Below are 20,316 nucleotides of genomic sequence, written 5' to 3' on the forward strand. Positions count from 1 at the left end.
CTTCACATGACAGTAGGATAGCGATTGCAAATTTTACAGTATACGATAGTGTGCAGTGTATGTAATAAAACTTCTGAAAAAGTTATGTTTGCTCCAAAAGTTTACGCCATCTTCAAGCAGGTCTCAAAGGTTCGTAATGAGCAATTAAGATTCACAATGCAATAAAAGCCTAATGAAGAATATTACATTGTCACACAAATTTTTATTCGCTAATTTGTTCTCTTTCCAAAGTTTATTACATTCCCCTCTATATGTACAATGAAGATAAGTATTTTGGATTTCCTTCCTGATAATGTCTGGAGTCTCCTGCAACTGACATGACCAAATGTTGACTGTTAACAGCAAAATACCTACCCTATTGTATTTAAAATGAAAGTATAAGACATATTAGCATTAGCATCTTCTGTGCTGCAGCTATAAATAAAGCCATATTAGACTCTTCAGTTGTTTTTGTTTTAGGCGATTTAAATAAACATGAATGAGTCTACGCTGCCTCTTTTATGACACTGCTATTTAAGTACTGTGTTGCTCGATATGTTTCCTGCTAGTTACATATGGTTCCTAAACATGCTGTAATTTGTCATTTCTCCTGCCTGGGGTATTGTCATGAATATCAGAGGAGAACCATAGGAGGTAATATTGCTAAAGGGGAATACTGTGCATGGCTTACTCTGGCTTTTAAGCCTTACAATAAATATATAATAAAGTATGTATAAATAAATAATAAACATAATATAATCTTTATGTAAAGATACTTGGAGACACTAAAAGCTGTAATATATCCTATTAAATCCTCTGGGAACAAATATAAAAGAGCAGATAAGATTTTATCCTGTCCCATTCTATAAAAACTTTAAAATAAATAAGACTCTCTTTATTCTCCCCATTCCATATAGCACATCCATTGGCACAGGAGGTACTAATAGTTTGCGATGGCATGGGTTAGACCTCGTTCTGGCACTATGGTTTTTATAGCAGATGGTCAACACCATGTGTGGGTTAGACCGATCGCTGGTGATTTCTTTCTGTTTTTACTGTAGAACATGCATTACAAATGACTCTATCATTTGGACCCTTGCTTTAGAAATTCAAAGCACACTGTACTTGTTACTTACCCAATACATTCACAACATAGAACAGTTACTTTTTTGATGTTTTAAGGCACAGGCAGGGAATTAGTAACAGTCAGTGCTAGTGCTCACTAGCAAGTGTCTAGTCCCCATAGTACAAGGCCCTCACAGTGGTAGGGTGCTCCTCTTAGGATATATTTTTCCCTAAGCCTATCTAGTACCCTACACTGATGGGTGACACTCAGGGTACTTCCCCTTCTGCTTTACTCTTTGGGACTTTAGGCTGCTTTTCTAGCTGTCCTTAGCCTGAGTGTTACTCCTTGAGTGAGCTACTATCTAATCTGAATCTAGCTTGTCCTATCTTCTTCTCCTGCTGAGGCCTCCAACCTCAAGTTCTTCAGCACCATCCACTACCTAGCAACTATGAACAAGCCCAGCTGATTACTGGTATTAGCACTTAAAGGGGAACTATCACAAAAATGAAAATTGAATATATCATTAAAATACTGAAATAAGAAACTTTTTAAATACCATCAATTCAATATTCTGCATTGTTTATCTTCACTATCCCTCTCTCAGCATCTGCTTCTCTTCATTCTGTCTTCATACAGCAGTTGGGTGTCAGATAGTCATTGACAGTTAGATCTAATATATCTTATAGGCGGCTTCCTTTCCTAGCAGATGAACTAGAGCTCACTCAAATAACTGATTCCAGTACAAATATAATCTAACAAAAAAACTTCCTTTTGCACAAATGCTACATGGTGTCTGGAGACTTTAATAGATTAAGCTGTAATACATCTTCTAGGCAAACGGCAAAGTCTAGAGTAACTTTGTAATCATCATTTCAAGTGGTGGGGGATGGTTTGTTATTTTTTATACATGAGGGATGTATTGTAGCTGATCTAAACAAGCAATCAATTGGGTTAACGAGATCTTGTTTTGGGACAGCCTGAATCACCATTTGTGCATAGAGAACGAGTCCCATACGATCTGAGGATATCGTTCTTTATAGGAGAAGGAAAGGTTAAAACTAAGTAAGCCTTATTAGAAAGGTCCACCTGAATATACCAGTAAACCATCAAAGTAGTGCTGCTCTGAGTCCTCTGTCAAAAGAAACACTTCATTTCTTTCCTTTTATTGTGTACACATGAACCTCCTTGCCCCGGGAAAGAGCATGCTCAGTTTGCTCTTCTTCCCCCACCCCTCTGAGCTCTCGGTACAGAATTGTTAATTGATTATATTTATTTCAGTATGCGTAAGCTTGTTTTTAATTTTCATTTTCACAATAGTTTCCATTTAAGGGGACTTTCCTCAGATAAAGGTGAGCAAAACCTTTACCTTGCTACATTGTTATCTTTTATTTAAAGCACGCCAGTTTCTGCTCCATTGGAGACAGTGTCCTGGTCCAAATCAAACTCAGCATTCTTTTGCTACAAGGCAGCAGTGTTGCAAAACAACATTAACTCTGAATATAAATATAGATAAATCAAAGTATACAGTGTTCTATAAAATATCCATTTAAAAATACGAAGAAACGTTCAGTGCAAATGTTCCTTCATGTAAAACGATTTTATTACAAGTGCCCTTGATCTCTAAAGATTAACGTTTCACATGCATTGTTTGAGCAACTGCTATTTGCTGTCTCTGCCTAATGTCCCCCAGGTCTGGTTATATCCTCAACCAAAGCACTTCAGACAGTAAGCTGCAGAGTTGGTAGTGCAGGCAGGGATGTTTAGAAATTCAATGGAGTATCTTCTAAACCTTGACAGATGCATCGTGTTATGCTATTCAGTAATAGAATTGCAATTATTATAAACTGAACAAGAAAGACTAACAGTTTATGCAGTAAAATTGTTTGTTATTATGTACTCTTTCTGCAGGCTGCTATTATGGAGGTGTCAGACAGATTTTTGCTCTTTTATATAAAAAATAATAGCTGTTCAGTGGACATGAATGGCATTTGATGGTTTTCTGCAATTTGTTTGCTTTCTTTTGTATTTATTTTCAATTAATTTTTTTTTTAATTTCTGTTTTCAGATCTTACAAAACATTTAGAGGAGCATTTTGTAATATTATGGTCTTAGCCTTTCGAGACTTCCTAATTCTGACATAAAGCCTCATTATAAAGTTTTCATATTTCTTAACTCTCTCTTTTTTATTTTAATTCTTTTCATTGATCTGTGTTTTTCTTTGAGGCTGCTATGTGAGCATAGTGCAAAGTTCAGTTGTTCAGTTGTCATTTAAAGGAAGATTTCTCCCAAAATAATGTTTATTATACTGGAGATGATCCAATGGTAAACAATAAGTCATTTTGCAGCTGCTCTTTAATAATGATTTATCTTCCCATTGAGGCCTGTCTCTGACCTGGCATTTTGATTACTATGGATACTGCCCCAGACAAACATAGATTGGTCTGAATGTCAGATCATTGTTGTTTTGAATCACGTAACTATCCTCTCAAGGATTTCCTAATAGATCTTTTAGGTAATTTTATTAAAATAATTTAATTTGGTTAGATATATTTCAAAAAGCCCCAGTATGCTCTTTGCATGGTATTCTATCATCTGCTTAAAGGGACCTCTTACCCTAAGAAATAATTAGAAGTCCTATTTTATCGTTTTAATTAAGCAAAATAAATGTTTAATTTTAAAGTATATAAACCATATTTACATTATATAAATTATTTAAATCTTGTTTTTTTTTAAATTAATTTGGAATCCACAATTAGAGCATACAGGAAGGCATTTGAGTGAAGCTTGGGGAGGTCCTGGACAAAATGGTGGCTGCAAATGAGGGAGAAACAGTCATAGATGCTTCTGTGTAGGATATCTTAAGTAAGGCACAGAATTTAGAGATACTAATATGGCAGTTCAGCTCAGGCAAGCTAGGTATATGTATGTATGTATGTATGTATAATTTTATTTGTAAAGCACTGTTAAGAAGCCTCGTACAATGAATAAAAGAATGACATATACAAAAGTACACACAGGGAGGACAAGTCAGACAACAAATACAATAAATACACACAGCTTATATAAGGACACAGAGCTCTGTACATGTATTAGATGTGTTGTATAGGTATCTTTACTTCTCCATTAAATGGGACATGTCACCCTAAGAAATAATTCCAGATCCTCTTCTATCCTGTTGGATGAGCAAAATAAACTTTACTTACAGTATAGATATTATTTTAATCTTGTTTCCTTCAGCCTGAGAATCCACAATTAAAGCAAACAGGCATGCGCCATTTTGTGGACACTTTGTATGACTCCAAAATCTTGTGTATGTGCAGGTCCCCTTTAATAAGCAAGAGTTTTAATGACTACCTTTCTTTCTTGTAGACCTATCCATGTCGCTTGAAACCTTGAATGATACACTTTTAAATGAAATCATGAATGACAAAAAGGAACCTCTAAAGGTGAGTAAATCCTGTAGCATGTTTTTAAGTTAATCAACATTGCCATTACAATTCTGTGTAAGAGTATGATGCTAACTTGTAGTTACTCTCACCATTTTTGCTCCAGTTTCATCCATTTATTTCATAGTTATACAGTCTCACTGACTGGCTGGATTAAGCTGAGGACACAAAGCAGTTTTGTACCAAATGTACCATATGCTTTCACAATAAATAAATCCTCAGTAAACATTTCAAACATTCTAAAATACGGATTTTAAATTTCTTCTACAAATGTAATTGTAATTCATTAAATAACTTGGCCACCCCGGCCACAAAGAGAGGTCGATTACTAAATGAGTGCAAATGTCAAAAAAAATTAGAATTAACCAAGTTTTAACTCTCTTGCCTTCCCACTGCAATCCAAAACAAAATGTTGCAATCATCACAAACTGCTCCTCTGTACTCACATTGGGATCCTTAACTTTCCATCCCTGGAGCTAATCTACCACATATTACTGGACCAGAAGTTAATTACTACTTCTTGTTTTTCATTAATAATGTATCTGTACACTGGAGGTCTTGGATGATGAAAGCATAACGACAACCATTCCTACTTCATCCTCAAATTCTACTCTTCTTTGTAGAAAATGTTGAACGGGGATTCACATCCTCTCCTGTTATGCACAGCATAGGCTATCATATATAGTCTAATACCTATCACTTGCATACATTTACATTTATATTTGTGAATCTTAAAAACTGCTGTTTCATAAGGTTCATATGGTCAACTTTTCAGCATACAAGTAATCCCAGCAGAATATAACTATTTATGGCAAATAAATTCACGAAAATATTATAACATCAAATATGTGTGCAAAAAAGGAATACGCTGCAGTCAGATTCACGTGGAACATGAAACACACAGGGCAAAATGTAAACAGAATGTTTTTAACTTATACATTATTTCACCTTTGTATCTAGTTTAGTAAAATAACTATTGTGCACCCAGACCATTAGCATACAAAATGCATACAGGCATTAAACTTGTGTTGTATAGCTTGTATATCTAAGAAATGCATTATAAATAAGACAACAAATTCCCCTTCGGAAGGTTTAAATATAATATCAAACAGAATATTTCATGTTTGATGCTTAAAATCCAATTTGGGCAGAATGTTATTAAGATTAAATTGAATGAAGATCCATTCTATATTGCGTAATGCTTATGCTTTTCTGTCCAAAAGACCCACTTACTTTAAGTGGCAACAATAGACAACAATAAAAAGTCTGCGTCAAGAGCTGTAACGTGTGTATTCCATCTGCCTTAATTAAATTGCTTTTCTCTGTAAATAAACAGCTTTTTCTATACATTTGTTTATTGTATGAAACCATTTTCCCTACCTGAATGAGCTTCAAAGCCACATTATTCTTAGATTTACTCTTTTTCTACTAAACATAATTAACATCACTGACAAGGAGTTACAGAATTCCAATCCTACCTTTCCAAGTTTTATTTAAATACGTGGAAATCTTGCTATACTGGAGCAGTCCCACTTGCTTCAAGGGAACATTAATGGTGCCTGGTAATGTAATAGCTTAAGCACAGTTTTATACCCTTCGAATCAAACGATTCGAAGGATTTTAATCCATCTATCGAACGATTTTCCTTTAATCAAAAATTGTCTAGAAAGCCTATGGGCACCATAGGCTAACATTGATGCTCGGTAGGTTTTAGGTGGTGAAGTAGGTGGTCGAGGTTTTTTATAAAGAGACAGTACTTTGACTATCGAATGGTCGAATAGTCGAACGATTTTTAGTTCGAATCGTTCGAAGGTCAAAGTAGCCAATTCGATGGTCGAAGTAACCAAAAAAATACTTCCAAGTTCAAAGTATTTTTTATTCTATTCCTTCACTCGAGCTAAGTAAATGTGCCCCTTCGACTTCGAATAGTTCGAAGTTTTTTCAGCGAATTTGGGTATCCTGCGGTCGAAGTAAAATTATTGGTTCGAACTATTAAATCCTTCAAATCGAGCGATTCGAAGGATTTTAGTGATCGATCAAACGATTTTTCTTTGACTTAAAAAAACTTAGAAAACTGCTCTAGAAGGTCCACATAGGCTAAAATAGCACTTCGGCAGGTTTAATTTGGTGAAGTATTGAATTCGAAGTTTTTTTTAAAGAGACAGTACTTCGATTATGGAATGGTCGAATATTCAAACTATTTTACGAATCAAATTCGAAGTCGTAGTATCCTATTCGATGATCGAAGTATCCAAACAATTACTTAGAATTTTGCATTTTTTTACTTCGAAAATTACTTCGAAAATTCCCTCGAATTCACTTCGACCCTTGATAAATCTGCCCCTAAGACAGTATCCCAATTCCATTCAATTTTAACATGGCTAAAACTGGCTTCAGACTCAGTCAGGCTGGTTGTACAACTTTGTGGGGTGAGTACCACATTACCTGAACATCAGGTTCTCATCGATTGGAAGATTATGGGAGTCTGTAAGTAAAGCCTTACACCTTTATAAAAGCAAGTGAAAGTCTGGTACAGAAACATAATTATATCAAAAGAGATCCTGCACACACAAAAAGAGCAAAATAGACTATAGTATGTATGTAGTAGTATATTATTCTAAAAAGTTATCCACATAAAAAATGGCAGTACAAAATCATGATTCCAATAATATGTAAAAGGTCAGTTAATCAGAACATAATAATGTGTACATATGACACAGCTAAGGACAAAAAGCATGCAGGAAAGTGGTCACCCAGACATTTCACAAAATAGAGGTTTATCAAGGGAGAATTTTCCTTGATAAAGGTTTAATCATCAAAACATTCACTCACTGTAATGTATAATTATACATTCTTCATATATTATTTGTATAGGTAAGTAACTGTAAGGGAAACATATTTCAAAATATTCTTAATGGGCATATTAATATAAAATAAATACTGGTATGAGATCTGTTATGTAGAATGTTAGGGACCTGGGGTTTGCTGGATAACTGATCGTTCCATAATTTGGATCTTCATACCTTAAGTCTATGAGAAAATTATGTACATTTTAAATAAACCCAAAAGACTGGTTTTACTTCCAATAAGGATTAATTATATCTAAATTTGGATCAAGTAGAAGGAACGGTTATTATAACAGAGAAAAAAGGAAATTTTGATTATTTGGCTAAAATGGAGTCTATGGGAGATGGCCCTTTCATAATTCAGAGCTTGCTGAATAACGGGTTTACAGATAACAGATCCCATACCTGTAATACATATGGTTATTGTCCTCCCATACTAGATAGCACTAAACTGATATAAATGTTGACTTATTTTCTTCTACTTCTACAGGAACTTGAAGTAACAAATCTTGTTCCTGAACAGCCAGTGCAGCAGACTGTGGAATTCACTGTCACTCTCACAAAACAGGAATTTACAGATGAATTGAGTGATCCAAATTCACCACAATACCAAGAATTAGCCAGAAATTCTCAACTCCAGGTCAGTTTCTCTAAAAAAATTACATAGTTTAATTTCTCATCTTTCACTGGGTGCAGCTTGTTAACAGCAGCAGTTCCTTGTAAAGTGCCCATCAACTGGTACTGGCTGGAAAAGCCAAATTGCTAGACCCCATCCAAAGCAGAGGGAGGATAATAAATTGTTTTTCTAGTTTACATAACCATTTGTAGAAATATCCTTTGCCTTGACTTAAAACTATGAAGTACTGTCAATTCATTGCTTTGAAGCTCATCTGACTGAGAAGGTAGCTTGGATTGGTAGAACTTCTCTACACAGAATTATCTGGGCAAAAATCAGGTAGACCATCAAATCAGATAAAAAATGTAAATATGTTGATGTCAATTTGTCATTGAAAGAGTCTGTCAGGCCATTTCATTCTTCAGGTTTCAGTTGTCATGGTGTTACTTTAAGAATATGTACTCATATAATCATGCCTGGATTAGTGGGCAGGCCACAAGGGTCCAGGCCGAGGGCAGCAGAGCTGCATCGGGACTGGGGTGTGAGTGGGGGGTGCTCAAGCGAGGGGGGGCAGGAGATACAAACGGCCAAGGGGTGATTTAGTTTGAAATCTGGTCCTGGACATAACCAAGCAAGTATTTATTCATTTATATCTCTGTTCTCAGAAGCCGCTTTCTATGCAGAAAATAGCTTATATATTAAATGTGGATTTCATACACCACAGTCTAAGGAGCAAATAAGCAGACAGGAGGTTGTACATACATCTTGGAGGATCGCATGCAGTTGGACAGCCCTGAATTAATTAGTTGAAACAAATGATTGAGTGGAAATAGGGTGTGTGATATACAGGTAAAAGAGACGTGAGATTGGCTTGTAAATTGATATAAAGACAGGTGGGATATAGAAAATTATACCATTATTGTCTTAAACCAGAATGTATTGTAGACACCGGACATACAGATGCAGCCACTTTGGTTTGTCTGTTTGACACAGAATAACTAAACACAGATATCCCATTTATCTCATTTAACACAGAAAACTGTGTCACAACATCCCATCTAATTAAAGCATTCACCATTGTGAACAATGGTGCTTTGGTATGCTAATGAAAAGGTTAAATGCATTAAATGAGTTAAGTTAACTTTAGATAACACAGTTTCTTCAATTAACTCTGAGTCATGACGCATTTAACTCACAAATCCAAGTGGCTTCATCTGTATAGAAGAATATATGGGTTTCTGACATCTTATTGTATGATGAATATTATACTATCAGGGAAGCATATCATTCTCACTGCAATAAGTACAAGAAGCTAAAACACTTTTAGCCATAGCAGAGCATTTTCAATCCCTGAAATGTGCTCAGATTCAACGATAAAAGGAATAATACTTTTACAAATGCAAATATCTGTTTTTGTATAGATGGAAAAGGTGTTTGACAAACTCCCGGGCTTCAAAGAAATACGGGTCCTAAGATTTAGGTAAGATTTAAAATGATTAATTTAACTACTTTTATTATAAAGTGCCCACTGTAGCACTGTACAATAGAAGGATGTATGTGTCAAACATAATGATTAATTACAAATAATGAGTGATACTGGAGGTAAAGAGACCCCTTTCTCATTATACTTACTAGTGTATATTGAATGTATATTTGTGTCATGCATTGCTGGATAAAGGTAATAGGGCATTGCAATGAATGTGTTAAATAAAAGAATCATGACCATGTTCATCTTCATCGTTGCACTTGGAATATAGCTCGTCAGTCATATGCACATTACAGCATAGTAATGATTCCTGAAATCCTCAGTATTCATTCATTTTTAGTAAATACAGAAGATAGAGAGACAGAAGACAATTGCCAAGGGATCAGTTAATCAATACTGTGGAGGTGATGTTTCCCAGCTGTTGGATGGGTAGTATTAATATTGCTTTGTGATAAATAGATAAAATAGCCTTTGTAATGCAATGAGAAAAAATGACATTTCACTCTCTTTGACATTTACACATATACTGTATGGATAGATCACTGGTTAAAATATCAGTGTATTTTTTTCCTTCTTGAATTAGTTGTGGTGCTCTAATTCTGTCTTTGAATTTCCTACAATAGGGGGAAAAAATACTATTCTCAAATGGCTACAAAGAGTCCATATGTTTCATATTACAAGTAATGTAAGAGAGGAATTGTGATATGGGTCTATTATTTCTTCATTTTTCATAGGAGCCAGGGGGTTGGCTTCAGGCTCTTTAGGATAAATAATACCGCAAGTAAAGGACACAACAGGAAAATAATAATGCCTGAAGAATAAAATGTTTAGAAATTAGATGAAATTAGCAACAGCAGACATTAACTTGCCTGTGCGTAGGTCTGATCTGAAAATGTACCATGTAAAAGCCTTGTATACTGCATACTTGAAAGCCCTGTGATATTGTATAATTTGGTTGCTGCTCATATTGCAGCAAGTTGTTGATACTGTCATGATTTTTATGGTTTACATTTTATTTCTAAATTACACATTGCAAATCATTCCCTCTACCATTTAAAATTGTATTCTTAAACCAAGAAATGTATTTTTATTTAGCTTTAATATTTGTGTGGAAGCAACCATCTCAGTGCATTGTGCTTGATTCTGTGCTTTGAGAAGGAGCCAGCACTTCAAGATGGAACTGCTTTAAAACTTGTTTCTACCTTTCTCAATGTATTTCACCATGACCCAAGTCGTGCTCTCTAGCACCTAGTAGTAGACATGAGAATAGCACCCAAGCAGGAAAAAGCTGTGAGCACTTTTAACAAATCCTTCAGCAGAGGTGTCAGGTAGCTGCTACCTGGTTAGTTTCCCATTGTTCTGTTGACAGGCTACTGATGGGCTGCCGGAGGGGGGGGGGAGTGGTGACATCACTCCAACTTGCAGTGTAGCAGTAAAGAGTGACTGAAGTTTACACAAGTCACAGGGAATGGGCATCATGCCTAGACCCTTGCCAAATTTCAAAATTAGATATAAAACAATCTTTACAAACCAGATTTCAGAGCAGATTTCTGCTGGAGTAGCACTATTAACTGATTACTTTTGAAAACAATAGGTTTTTCCATGACAATATCCCTTTATACTTTTAAAATACAGCTATTCAGATATTATAATTTACTACAGGTGCACTTTCAAGTTCTGTAGAATTCCAACAAACATCTAGAAGGTAGCACCCCTGAAGCAAACAGCTCAAGATCTCACTCTGACCTTAGCACAGTATTCAGTTTTGCTTTCCAGTAGCGTTTGACACTTTCCGCAGAACAGAGACACAGTTCCATTATTTTGTAACCTAGCACATACATTTCTAATTGTTGGACTACTGTAAATTTATATTTGGATCCATGCAGTTCTATAGAATCCACGAGTTCATGAGAAATACAGAATTATGATAAATAAACAAGCCATGTTTAATGGTTTCAAACAGCTTAATTGTGGAACAATTTAATGAGCTCTCAAAATCTGGTCTCTGAATAATTAAAACAGAAAAACTTAATGTTCTTAGCTTCCCATGGGAAAGTAGCTGTCCTGTTCCAAGGGATCATAAATACGAGTATTAAAGTCATCTTTTGTCATTCCAGTAATGGTTTCCTAATTAATGTGCTGTGTTAGCATGACAGACAGCCCTGTCCGCACATTACAATGCATTAAACTTTAAGATAGGGTTGTTATATCTACAGATTATGGAGTGTTAATATTTTAACCACATTATATTCAGGACAGCCCCTACTTATGTTTAGCTTAATTTTCCAATTTAAGGTTTGCTTGTTATGACTAATAAATCAATATTCACTAATTTGTTTATAGGCCACACATGACGGCCTGAAGGGAGTTGATGGCAGCAATAAGAAAAAAAAATCCCATGCAAAAACTGCCTGTGTGTTACAATTAATTTGATTTTATAACCGGTTGCTGTTAAATAATTCTATCATGATTTCTTTATGTGTAGGCTTATAAGAAATTATGCACAATAGATCACTTGAACTGGTTAGGGAACACTTGTCACAGAAATAATCAAGTTGGTTTATTGTTTGTGATCAGTACTATAACCTGTAACTTACGTGTTATGAGTATGAACTGAGGAACCTGCTGCATAAACATGCACACCATGGGAGTTGCCGGCAGATGTGTATAGTAGTTTATGCATATATTTTGTTGTGGTTGGTAATGCTCAAATTTTCTTCTTATCTCCAGATTTGTTCACATACAGTAGGGGTACAATACAGACACCAGGGAACAATTCTGAAAATCACAAGTGCTTGAGAATTGCATTATTCTTCTAGAATGATCCATAAAATATTATTTCAGAACCATAGAATTTAAAAAAGAATTGGCCAGCAAGTGTGAATGTAGACCACATTTCTAAATATTTCTCACTGTATTAAACTCAATGTACATAAACCAAATATATTTGCTTTTAAAATGCCTTTGGTATAACTAATTACACTTTTGTATTATTAATGCTACAAAATGAAGACCGAAGAAGGAAAATGATGGGTAAGTGTGGAAATCATGTAAACATTAAATAAACCCAATAGGCTTCCAATAAGGTTAATTATTGTATATCTTAGTTTGGATCAAGTACAAGGTACTGTTTTATTATTGCAAAAGAAAAAGGAAATAATTTTTAAAAAAATTGGATTATTTGTATAAAACTGAATCTATGGGAGATGGCCTTTTCATAATCCAGAGCTTTCTGTACTATATATACCTGTACTATATGATAAAACCGCCCCTAGTAGTAGTGCGGGTCGAGAAAACCTCGACCTGAACCCACCTGCACCCGGCTTCTCTATAGAGAAGTCTTCTTTATAGATTCATGCCACCCTGCCTTGCTGATCAAACCAGATCAGTGTAAGCTCATGGGTGGGATGAGCAAATTGTGTGTCGAGGTCGTCCTGAACCCATCCGGCACCTGGGAGTCCTACGGGTATTGGGCCAGCCCACACATAACTAGACCTTGTTGAATTTCATACCACTGGTTTACATTTTGCTGGAAGTGAGTGGAAACCATATGACTAGAAGAAAGTAGAAAATGCCCCGTTATGCAAGCAAATAAACGACAGTTGTGGCTGAACCAATGGCTTAACTAGAGTGTGCCGAGCCCCCCTAAAAAAAAAATATTCAGAGGGGCAGGCACATCCTCCTGTCCACTTCCTGTCCCACCTCCGCTCTGCACTGACCCTTGCCCACTACCCCCACCCCAGTGCCAACATTATTCCCCCTTCCTCGCCGCAGGTAAGAGAGCGGCTGGGGAGGAGAGGGTTTTCTTATTAGCCATAGAGTAATCAGAACCCACAGTCCAGGCACCCTGTTCCCCGGGCCCCCCTGTGACTGTGGGGTCTGCTTCCTCTATAGTTATGCCACTGAGCTGAACTATTATCCATGATAACATAATTCAATTTCTTAACACTAATCCTAGTGTTGTACTGCAAGTAACACATTTTTACTTTTTTTATATGATAGCACGTTAGTTACCCTTTGAGGATATGCATCTTATATGTAACCTTTATGCTATTTATTCTTTAGTTAAAGGTTTAATAGCTTTAAACACTGTTTAAACCCTGCTCACTGTAATACAAACCAAGCATACTTTTTTCACCCCACAGATCTGATAGCATTGTAGTAGGTTATGCTGTAGTCTTTGAAAGAAGCTTGGACTCTAAAAATAACATTGATGAGACTCCTACTATCACATCTAACAATGTTGAGAATGGCAATATACAAGAGCCAAAAGAAATGTCATACACTGTGACAGAACTGCAAAACATGGTTGCTATGGCACTGTGGGATGATCACTCTTTACCTGTGGACCTCCAAACGCTTTTGTTTGCTGATGGTAAGTGCATAAACAATGTTAACTACTAAGAGACTAGAACTATCCTAAGGTCTGGAAAATTGAACATCCTATACCCCATAAAAAAATAAAAGCCACAAAATGTACTCAGGAGCAGAAACCCATAGCAACATTTTGCAATTAAGTAGTTGACTAGTATGAACATCCTGCTGATTGGTTGCTATAGGTGATCACATAGTCCTCGGCCATTCTTGCATTCCAATACATACATTTAAATGAGTCAATACGTATCAGTTTTTTATACAATGAATTACTTTTGTTTTATTGCAATCACTGTTTGTAGCAAGGTGGGATGTCATATCATGTACATGGTGGTTGGTCATTGGGCAGTTAAGGATGGTTGGATTGGACTGCTCTTCATATCATGGCATATAAATATTTTTCACAAGCAACTGCCATATAAGATCTCTAAATGCATATTATCTGCCACACCTGTAATATTGTAGCAAAGCAGTTCACAGAGACCCTTCTAAATTTAATTTTACATTTAAAACAAATGGGCCCTTTTTATAAAGCTGAGACAATGGTGTTAAATAGTGTGTTTACTAAGACATGCGTTTTTTCTTATGTGTGATTTTATTGCAATCATTGAATCTATCCCATTTATTTAAAAATTCTTGGTGAGGTTTTTTTCATGCCGTTTGAAAAAGTGTAGATAGCATTATGTGGCACAGTATGCTGTATTTATATGATGCTTTTTGACTCAGCTGTATGAATAGGCTCCATAGATTTCCACAAAAGATATACTGGAACAGTCAAACAGCTTGTCATGTTTAATAGACTACACTTCACTGAGTATAGGATTTTCTTCGAACACGACCCAGAAAATATTTACTGTTCTTTAAAGAAATGTGCCAGAGTAGGGTTTGTCCACCACATCATTCCTTTGGCAATCAACAATAAAATCTGAAACTAACTTTAATTGTCATTGAAGATTGCTCCATCTACTGTACATGAGGGAAGAGCTTTGCACAATGCTTCTTTTTTGCACATTTAATATATTTAATTAGTCAAAGGCACAATGCACCATTGTACATGCTAAAAAAATGGGGCACACAATCTCACAATTCAATCTCATAATTTTGAGCCAATTAATAAATACCTGCAATTGTACCTTTGTCAAAATAAAGCATGTTGTGGGTCCTAAAAATTGCTGCCATTTTTGACTAATATTTTAATACTGACAATGTTTATATCTGCTTCTATAGATCCAGAGAAATCATTTGGTGTTTCAGAAACTGATACTGAAGCTCTGATGACCATACCACCATCCAAAATAAAGGTACATTTGTATTTTGCATACTTCTTTAAATGCTAAGGGTGCTATCAAATCAAGGTGTATAAACAGTTTAAATAACCTACATATATAAATATATGTGCAATGACTTGTTGGGATAACCACAGCAATGTTTCAGACCTATATTGTCTCATATCAAGCTGGCAAGGACCAGATCGATCATAACTGTTGCTGTGATCATGCCAATTTGGAAATAAAGGGGTTTTTATGAAGCCTGTGAGCCCTGCAATACTTTGTTCAGTTCTATCTAGTATAAGTAATTCTAAAAACAACTGGACTTGCTGAGTAATGATAAGTCCAGTTGTTTTAGAATTACCTATGCTAGAAATACCATGACCTGAATAAATGAAAATCTTTATAGTCATATTTGTTCAGTTCTATTCATTTGGTGTTGGTGATCACCATTTGTGAGAAAATTGACCACAAAGTTGGTGAGTGCTGGAAGTCTGTTGTGTTTGTTTCAGTATGGGTGAGGTAACAAAGAGTTTTATTTAAAGTATTACTGAAACAAGACAGGAATGCCCTAAATGCCAGTTACTGGGGGATTAATTCTCCTATCCCCTTTCTAATTAAGAGGGTAGAAAGTGGAGTTGTCTGGGAGCAATTTTTAGAAAGCATTTTCAAGCATTGAAGGGGCAAAATGATGAACCCCCTGACAAGTGTCCTATATGGCATCAGGTGTTTGCAGGCAATTTCTATACACTTTAAATAGGGAGCAATTTTAAGCAGTTTATCACCATTCCATTGGAGCTACAAAACACTTTCAAAATCACTCAATCTGCCATTACCTATAATCAAAAGTCCTCAAAATGATTGCCACCTTTTTAAGAAAGGCAACGGAGGAAAGATTTAAAATATTTTATTCTATACTAACCTTCACACTATCAATACATTTCAGAGCCACTGCTATAGGGAGCCCATTCATCATGATCATTAATACAGGAGTTGCTTTGTGAAACAAAGACCAAATAAAGATTTGCCTGCCTTACCTTTCAGTATTGTCACATGACCCAGAAAATGCTTACTGTGCTTTAAAGAAATGTGCCATAACAATGTTTGTTCACCACATCATTCCTTTTTAAATCAACAATAAAATCAACCTGAAACCACTTTTAATTCTCATTAAAGATGATCCATCTACTGTATATGAGGGGCGAGCTTGTGCTTACATAATGCTTCTTCTTTGCATATTGCACAATAGTCTCAATTCGAGTTTTAATTTGAATTTCAAGATTTATCATACTCTGGCCCTTTAAGAACTCGAATTTGACTATTTACCACCTTAAACCTCCCGAATTGCTGTATAAGTCAATGGGAGAGGTCCAGAGAACGATTTGGTGATGTTTGTAGCCTTCCTGACATTCAAGTTTTTTCAAAAAAAACTTGAATGGAGTTTTTTGAATTTGAATCCAATTCGATTAGTGTTTTTGAGTCGATTCAATTCGGCTAAGTAAATTTGATTTTATTAATAAATTTCGATTGGTCGAATTACAAATTCATGGGAATGAATTTGAAATTCGACCCCTGATATATGTGCCTCCCCATGTTGTCAAACATTTAACTGCCCCATATTCATTCATATCCATTCATCATGAGCCTAAATATTGGAGTTCCTTTGTGAAATAAAGATTAGTCTGCCTTATGTCTTCCAGTATTGTCAATGAAAAACCTGGCTCCTCATTTTACCAACAAAAAAAATTAGGGGGCCGTATAAAATAAATTGAGTGTAGGCCATCTGTTTATAAAGAAAGGGGCTTATCTCTAATGGCCTTTGCTAGTTCAATTCTTGTCTCATAGTGTGTATAACAATCAAGTATTTCCATCATACACACGCCATTTTACATACATTTATATCTGATATATACTAAAGTGGTATTAGGGACAGGGCACTTAATCTACAAACGAATTCTACATGGCATTCAATCCATGCTCTGCAATAAAAAGTTATAGTTTTGAATTTGTTTTATACAAAGGAAATACATTTCTATAGGATATTTTATTTAGATGAGATGAAAACTGACCTCTTTATAGTTTCTTACCCATCTTCAAATCTGTCTTCACATTCTTGTGCATTTATTAATCTCATGTAAAAAAAGGCATTTTATGCATGCAAGAGTGAACTATATCTAAACATAAATATAAAGGCCCATCAAGAATCAAATTAAACACATTTGATACACTATATTACTATGGCATTTGTTTATTTGTTTGTTTCTCTTTATTTGGAAGGGTGAAGCTGTAAATTCTGAGCAGCCACTGGTTCATCCTATTGAAGTGACAACAGAACAGGATTTCAGCATTCTTTCGAGTTTTTTAACAGCACATGTGCCCACAGAAGGCCTAGCAACACTGCAGACCAATATCAGTCAAATGAGTGCAGACCAATATCAGTCAAATGAGGACCATCAACTTGTACCAGTGGAAAATAATTCTCATTCTTCAGACATAAACGTCGATGAAGCTAATGCTGTGCCTTTCAGTGATTCACATATCAATGAAACTGATATCAATGACCTAGAAATAACATCAAATAAAAATGTAGTCTTTACACCAAATTATCAGTTGTCTTATAGCAATTCAGCAGACTCAGAACTTATATATTTTAATGAAGATGATCTTGTTTTGGTTTATTCAACAGTTTTACCTGATACTGAAAGCTCTGCGCTAACTGAACAATCTAAACACAAAGAGGAAGACAGCAAGGAGTTCAATGCAATCATGTTTAGCAACACAACTGATCTAGAACTTTTAAATACAGCAGACCTCCTAGAAATATCTGGTGATTTTACACTGAAGCACTCAAGCACTGAAGGTGTTCCTGGTCAGATAACCTTGGGCCAAATTAGTGAGGGAGAGTCTTCTGTGGAAACATACACTACTCCTGCTTATCATTTTGTGGACATGAAGAATATCACAGATTCTTTGTTGGACAATTTTATTGGAGAAGGTACAGTATGCAAACTCATTCTTTAAACCTCTAGAACTTTAGTTACTCTTGCACTTAAAATCCATTATGCTCAGTAAAGGAAAATGATATGGTGCTTCAGTGGGTAAGGGAGGGCTGTATGTTCTACCTATAATTACTACTTTTCATAATTATTGAATTATTACAATCATGTTTACATAATGGAGCAGATTTATTAATAGTCAAATTGAAAATTTGAATTTTCAAAAAAAAAAAATTGTGGTCAAAACTCTCCAATTTGAATTGTGAATTAACCACTTCAATTCGAGTTTTAATTCGAATTTTGAAATTTATCACACTCTGGCCCTTTAAGAACTCGAATTTAGACTATTGACCACCTTAAACCTGCCAAGTTCATGAAAAAGTCATTGGGAGAGGTCCAGGGACCAATTGGGACCTGTTAGTAGCCTTCCCGAATTAAATTTGGTCGAATTCGATACAAATTCGATTTGAGTTTTCGAGTCTGTAAAATTTGTGCTCAAATGTGACATAATTGTCTTGAATTTAAAAGAATGCATTTCTGGTTTCCTGGGTTATTTGACTGGGTTATACATAAGTTTAGTATATACTGCAAGTTGGGCTTTTATGCTCTGGATCATAATACTATTCCAGAAAGTTGGGAAGAACTTAACATACATGTATCTACTGCTTTATCATTTTTCATTTCTATTCTATCAATTTAACCATCAACAAATATCTGAAGCTAGTCTAATTATTTATATATATATATATATATATATATATATATATATATATATATATATATATATATATATAGAAAGATCTGCACTCACAGGTCTTATAGAAAAGTGCCAAATGATTCACAGTCATGCCTTATATTCACTCACTGCCGGGAAACATCAGCTATAACAATACTCATATAATCATGGTTGCAGACAAAATCAGTTAAACAATTAACACATTCAGTCACCATATATCAGCAAGGTATAACATATGTTCAAAAATAAACAGCAATTTAAAAACAAGTTACCAAACCCCTAGTTAAAAACAAGACACAATGTAGTCTTACATTACTCCATCCATCTAAGCATGATACATATAGTTATTAATATTACAAATGTGTTGCTCATTGAGAAACAATTCGGTATCAAACACAATAAATATTGATCTCCCATTTTTCCACTGGATTAAGCATTTCAAATCTTGTACTGCGGCATATGTGCTGATGAGAGAGGGCAGAATTATCTAAAGCTAGATTTGTATAAATATAAAGGATTTTGTTGCTATGAGCTTCCTAAACTAACAACAGAGTACTATGTGAAACTAGTTAATAGGTCATTGGGAAGGTTAGGGCAGTGTTACAAGTGGATCCCACTACATCAGTGTAGCTGCAAAGTTCCCACCATTGGTTTGTATATAACCAAATATATAAATATATATATATATATATATATATATATATATATATATATATATATATATATATATATATACACCGTAATATAAATATAATAATATATAAATTAATCAAAAGTGCCTCAAAAAATAAAAACTATATAGAATATGAGAAAATCCCATAGAAAAAATCCCATATAGAGTGTCCCAGTCCATTTCAAATAATAGTCCCAAAATTGGATACTCCTTTGTCAATATGTTTGTATCAAAAGTCTCCTTTACGGCCTTTCCACATTAAACAAGCCTCCCTTTCCCATTAAACCTGCGGAAAATGTTTAGAAGCCCCGAAAACACTTAGCAGGCCATCATACTTAACTGTCCTCCAGGCCAGTAACCACCGCCATTCGCAGAACCGCCATCTGTCAATACCGATGATGCAAGCTGATGGCACACTCCATACATCTGGGCTGCTAATCACCGATAAGACTGGAGGAAGTTAGCCCACAGCACATTCACCTTTGCTGTAGAGATGGACCCAGGTGAGGTCTGCCCGGGACATCGTCCCACTTACACATTGCTAGTGTCGGTATTTCCGGCTCAGCTCACATTTTTTTGCATTTTATTCACTTGCCAATTTTGCAGGTTTCAGCACATACGACCATCAGCCATGTGTTATACCAGTCCAGGGTATGTCACAGATGTCTATGACCGCTGTTGCTTCCGTTGCCAGTCTATAGAATAAGCATAACAAGTTTTTATAGTAATAAATATCTAATAAAGTTCACAGGTGCACGGCAAAAAAAATTGTTGAACAGCTCCAAAGGTTGCCAGCACTCTCGAAAAAAAGGAATTCATTTGCCTGGGTG

The 20,316-nt window shown here is 35.4% G+C and overlaps 1 protein-coding gene across 4 annotated transcripts in view; it reads left to right on the forward strand.

The window, feature by feature from the left end:
- LOC108704147 (interphotoreceptor matrix proteoglycan 1) overlaps positions 1 to 20,316 on the forward strand; it is a 110,125-nt gene that overhangs the window by 32,183 nt on the left and 57,626 nt on the right. For all 4 annotated transcript variants that reach the window (XR_005961310.1, XM_041563105.1, XM_041563106.1 and 1 more), the window contains exons 6-12: positions 4,415 to 4,491; positions 7,828 to 7,977; positions 9,375 to 9,433; positions 12,452 to 12,472; positions 13,585 to 13,814; positions 15,041 to 15,114; positions 17,359 to 18,076. Coding sequence is in view for 3 of the 4 variants with exons in the window: in XM_041563105.1 (XP_041419039.1) it covers positions 4,415 to 4,491; positions 7,828 to 7,977; positions 9,375 to 9,433; positions 12,452 to 12,472; positions 13,585 to 13,814; positions 15,041 to 15,114; positions 17,359 to 18,076 (1,329 nt within the window). In the remaining variant the exon portion in view is untranslated. The remainder of the gene's footprint in view (positions 1 to 4,414; positions 4,492 to 7,827; positions 7,978 to 9,374; positions 9,434 to 12,451; positions 12,473 to 13,584; positions 13,815 to 15,040; positions 15,115 to 17,358; positions 18,077 to 20,316) is intronic.

This window comes from Xenopus laevis, chromosome 5L (genome assembly GCF_017654675.1).
Source record: "Xenopus laevis strain J_2021 chromosome 5L, Xenopus_laevis_v10.1, whole genome shotgun sequence".
NCBI lineage: Eukaryota > Metazoa > Chordata > Amphibia > Anura > Pipidae > Xenopus > Xenopus laevis.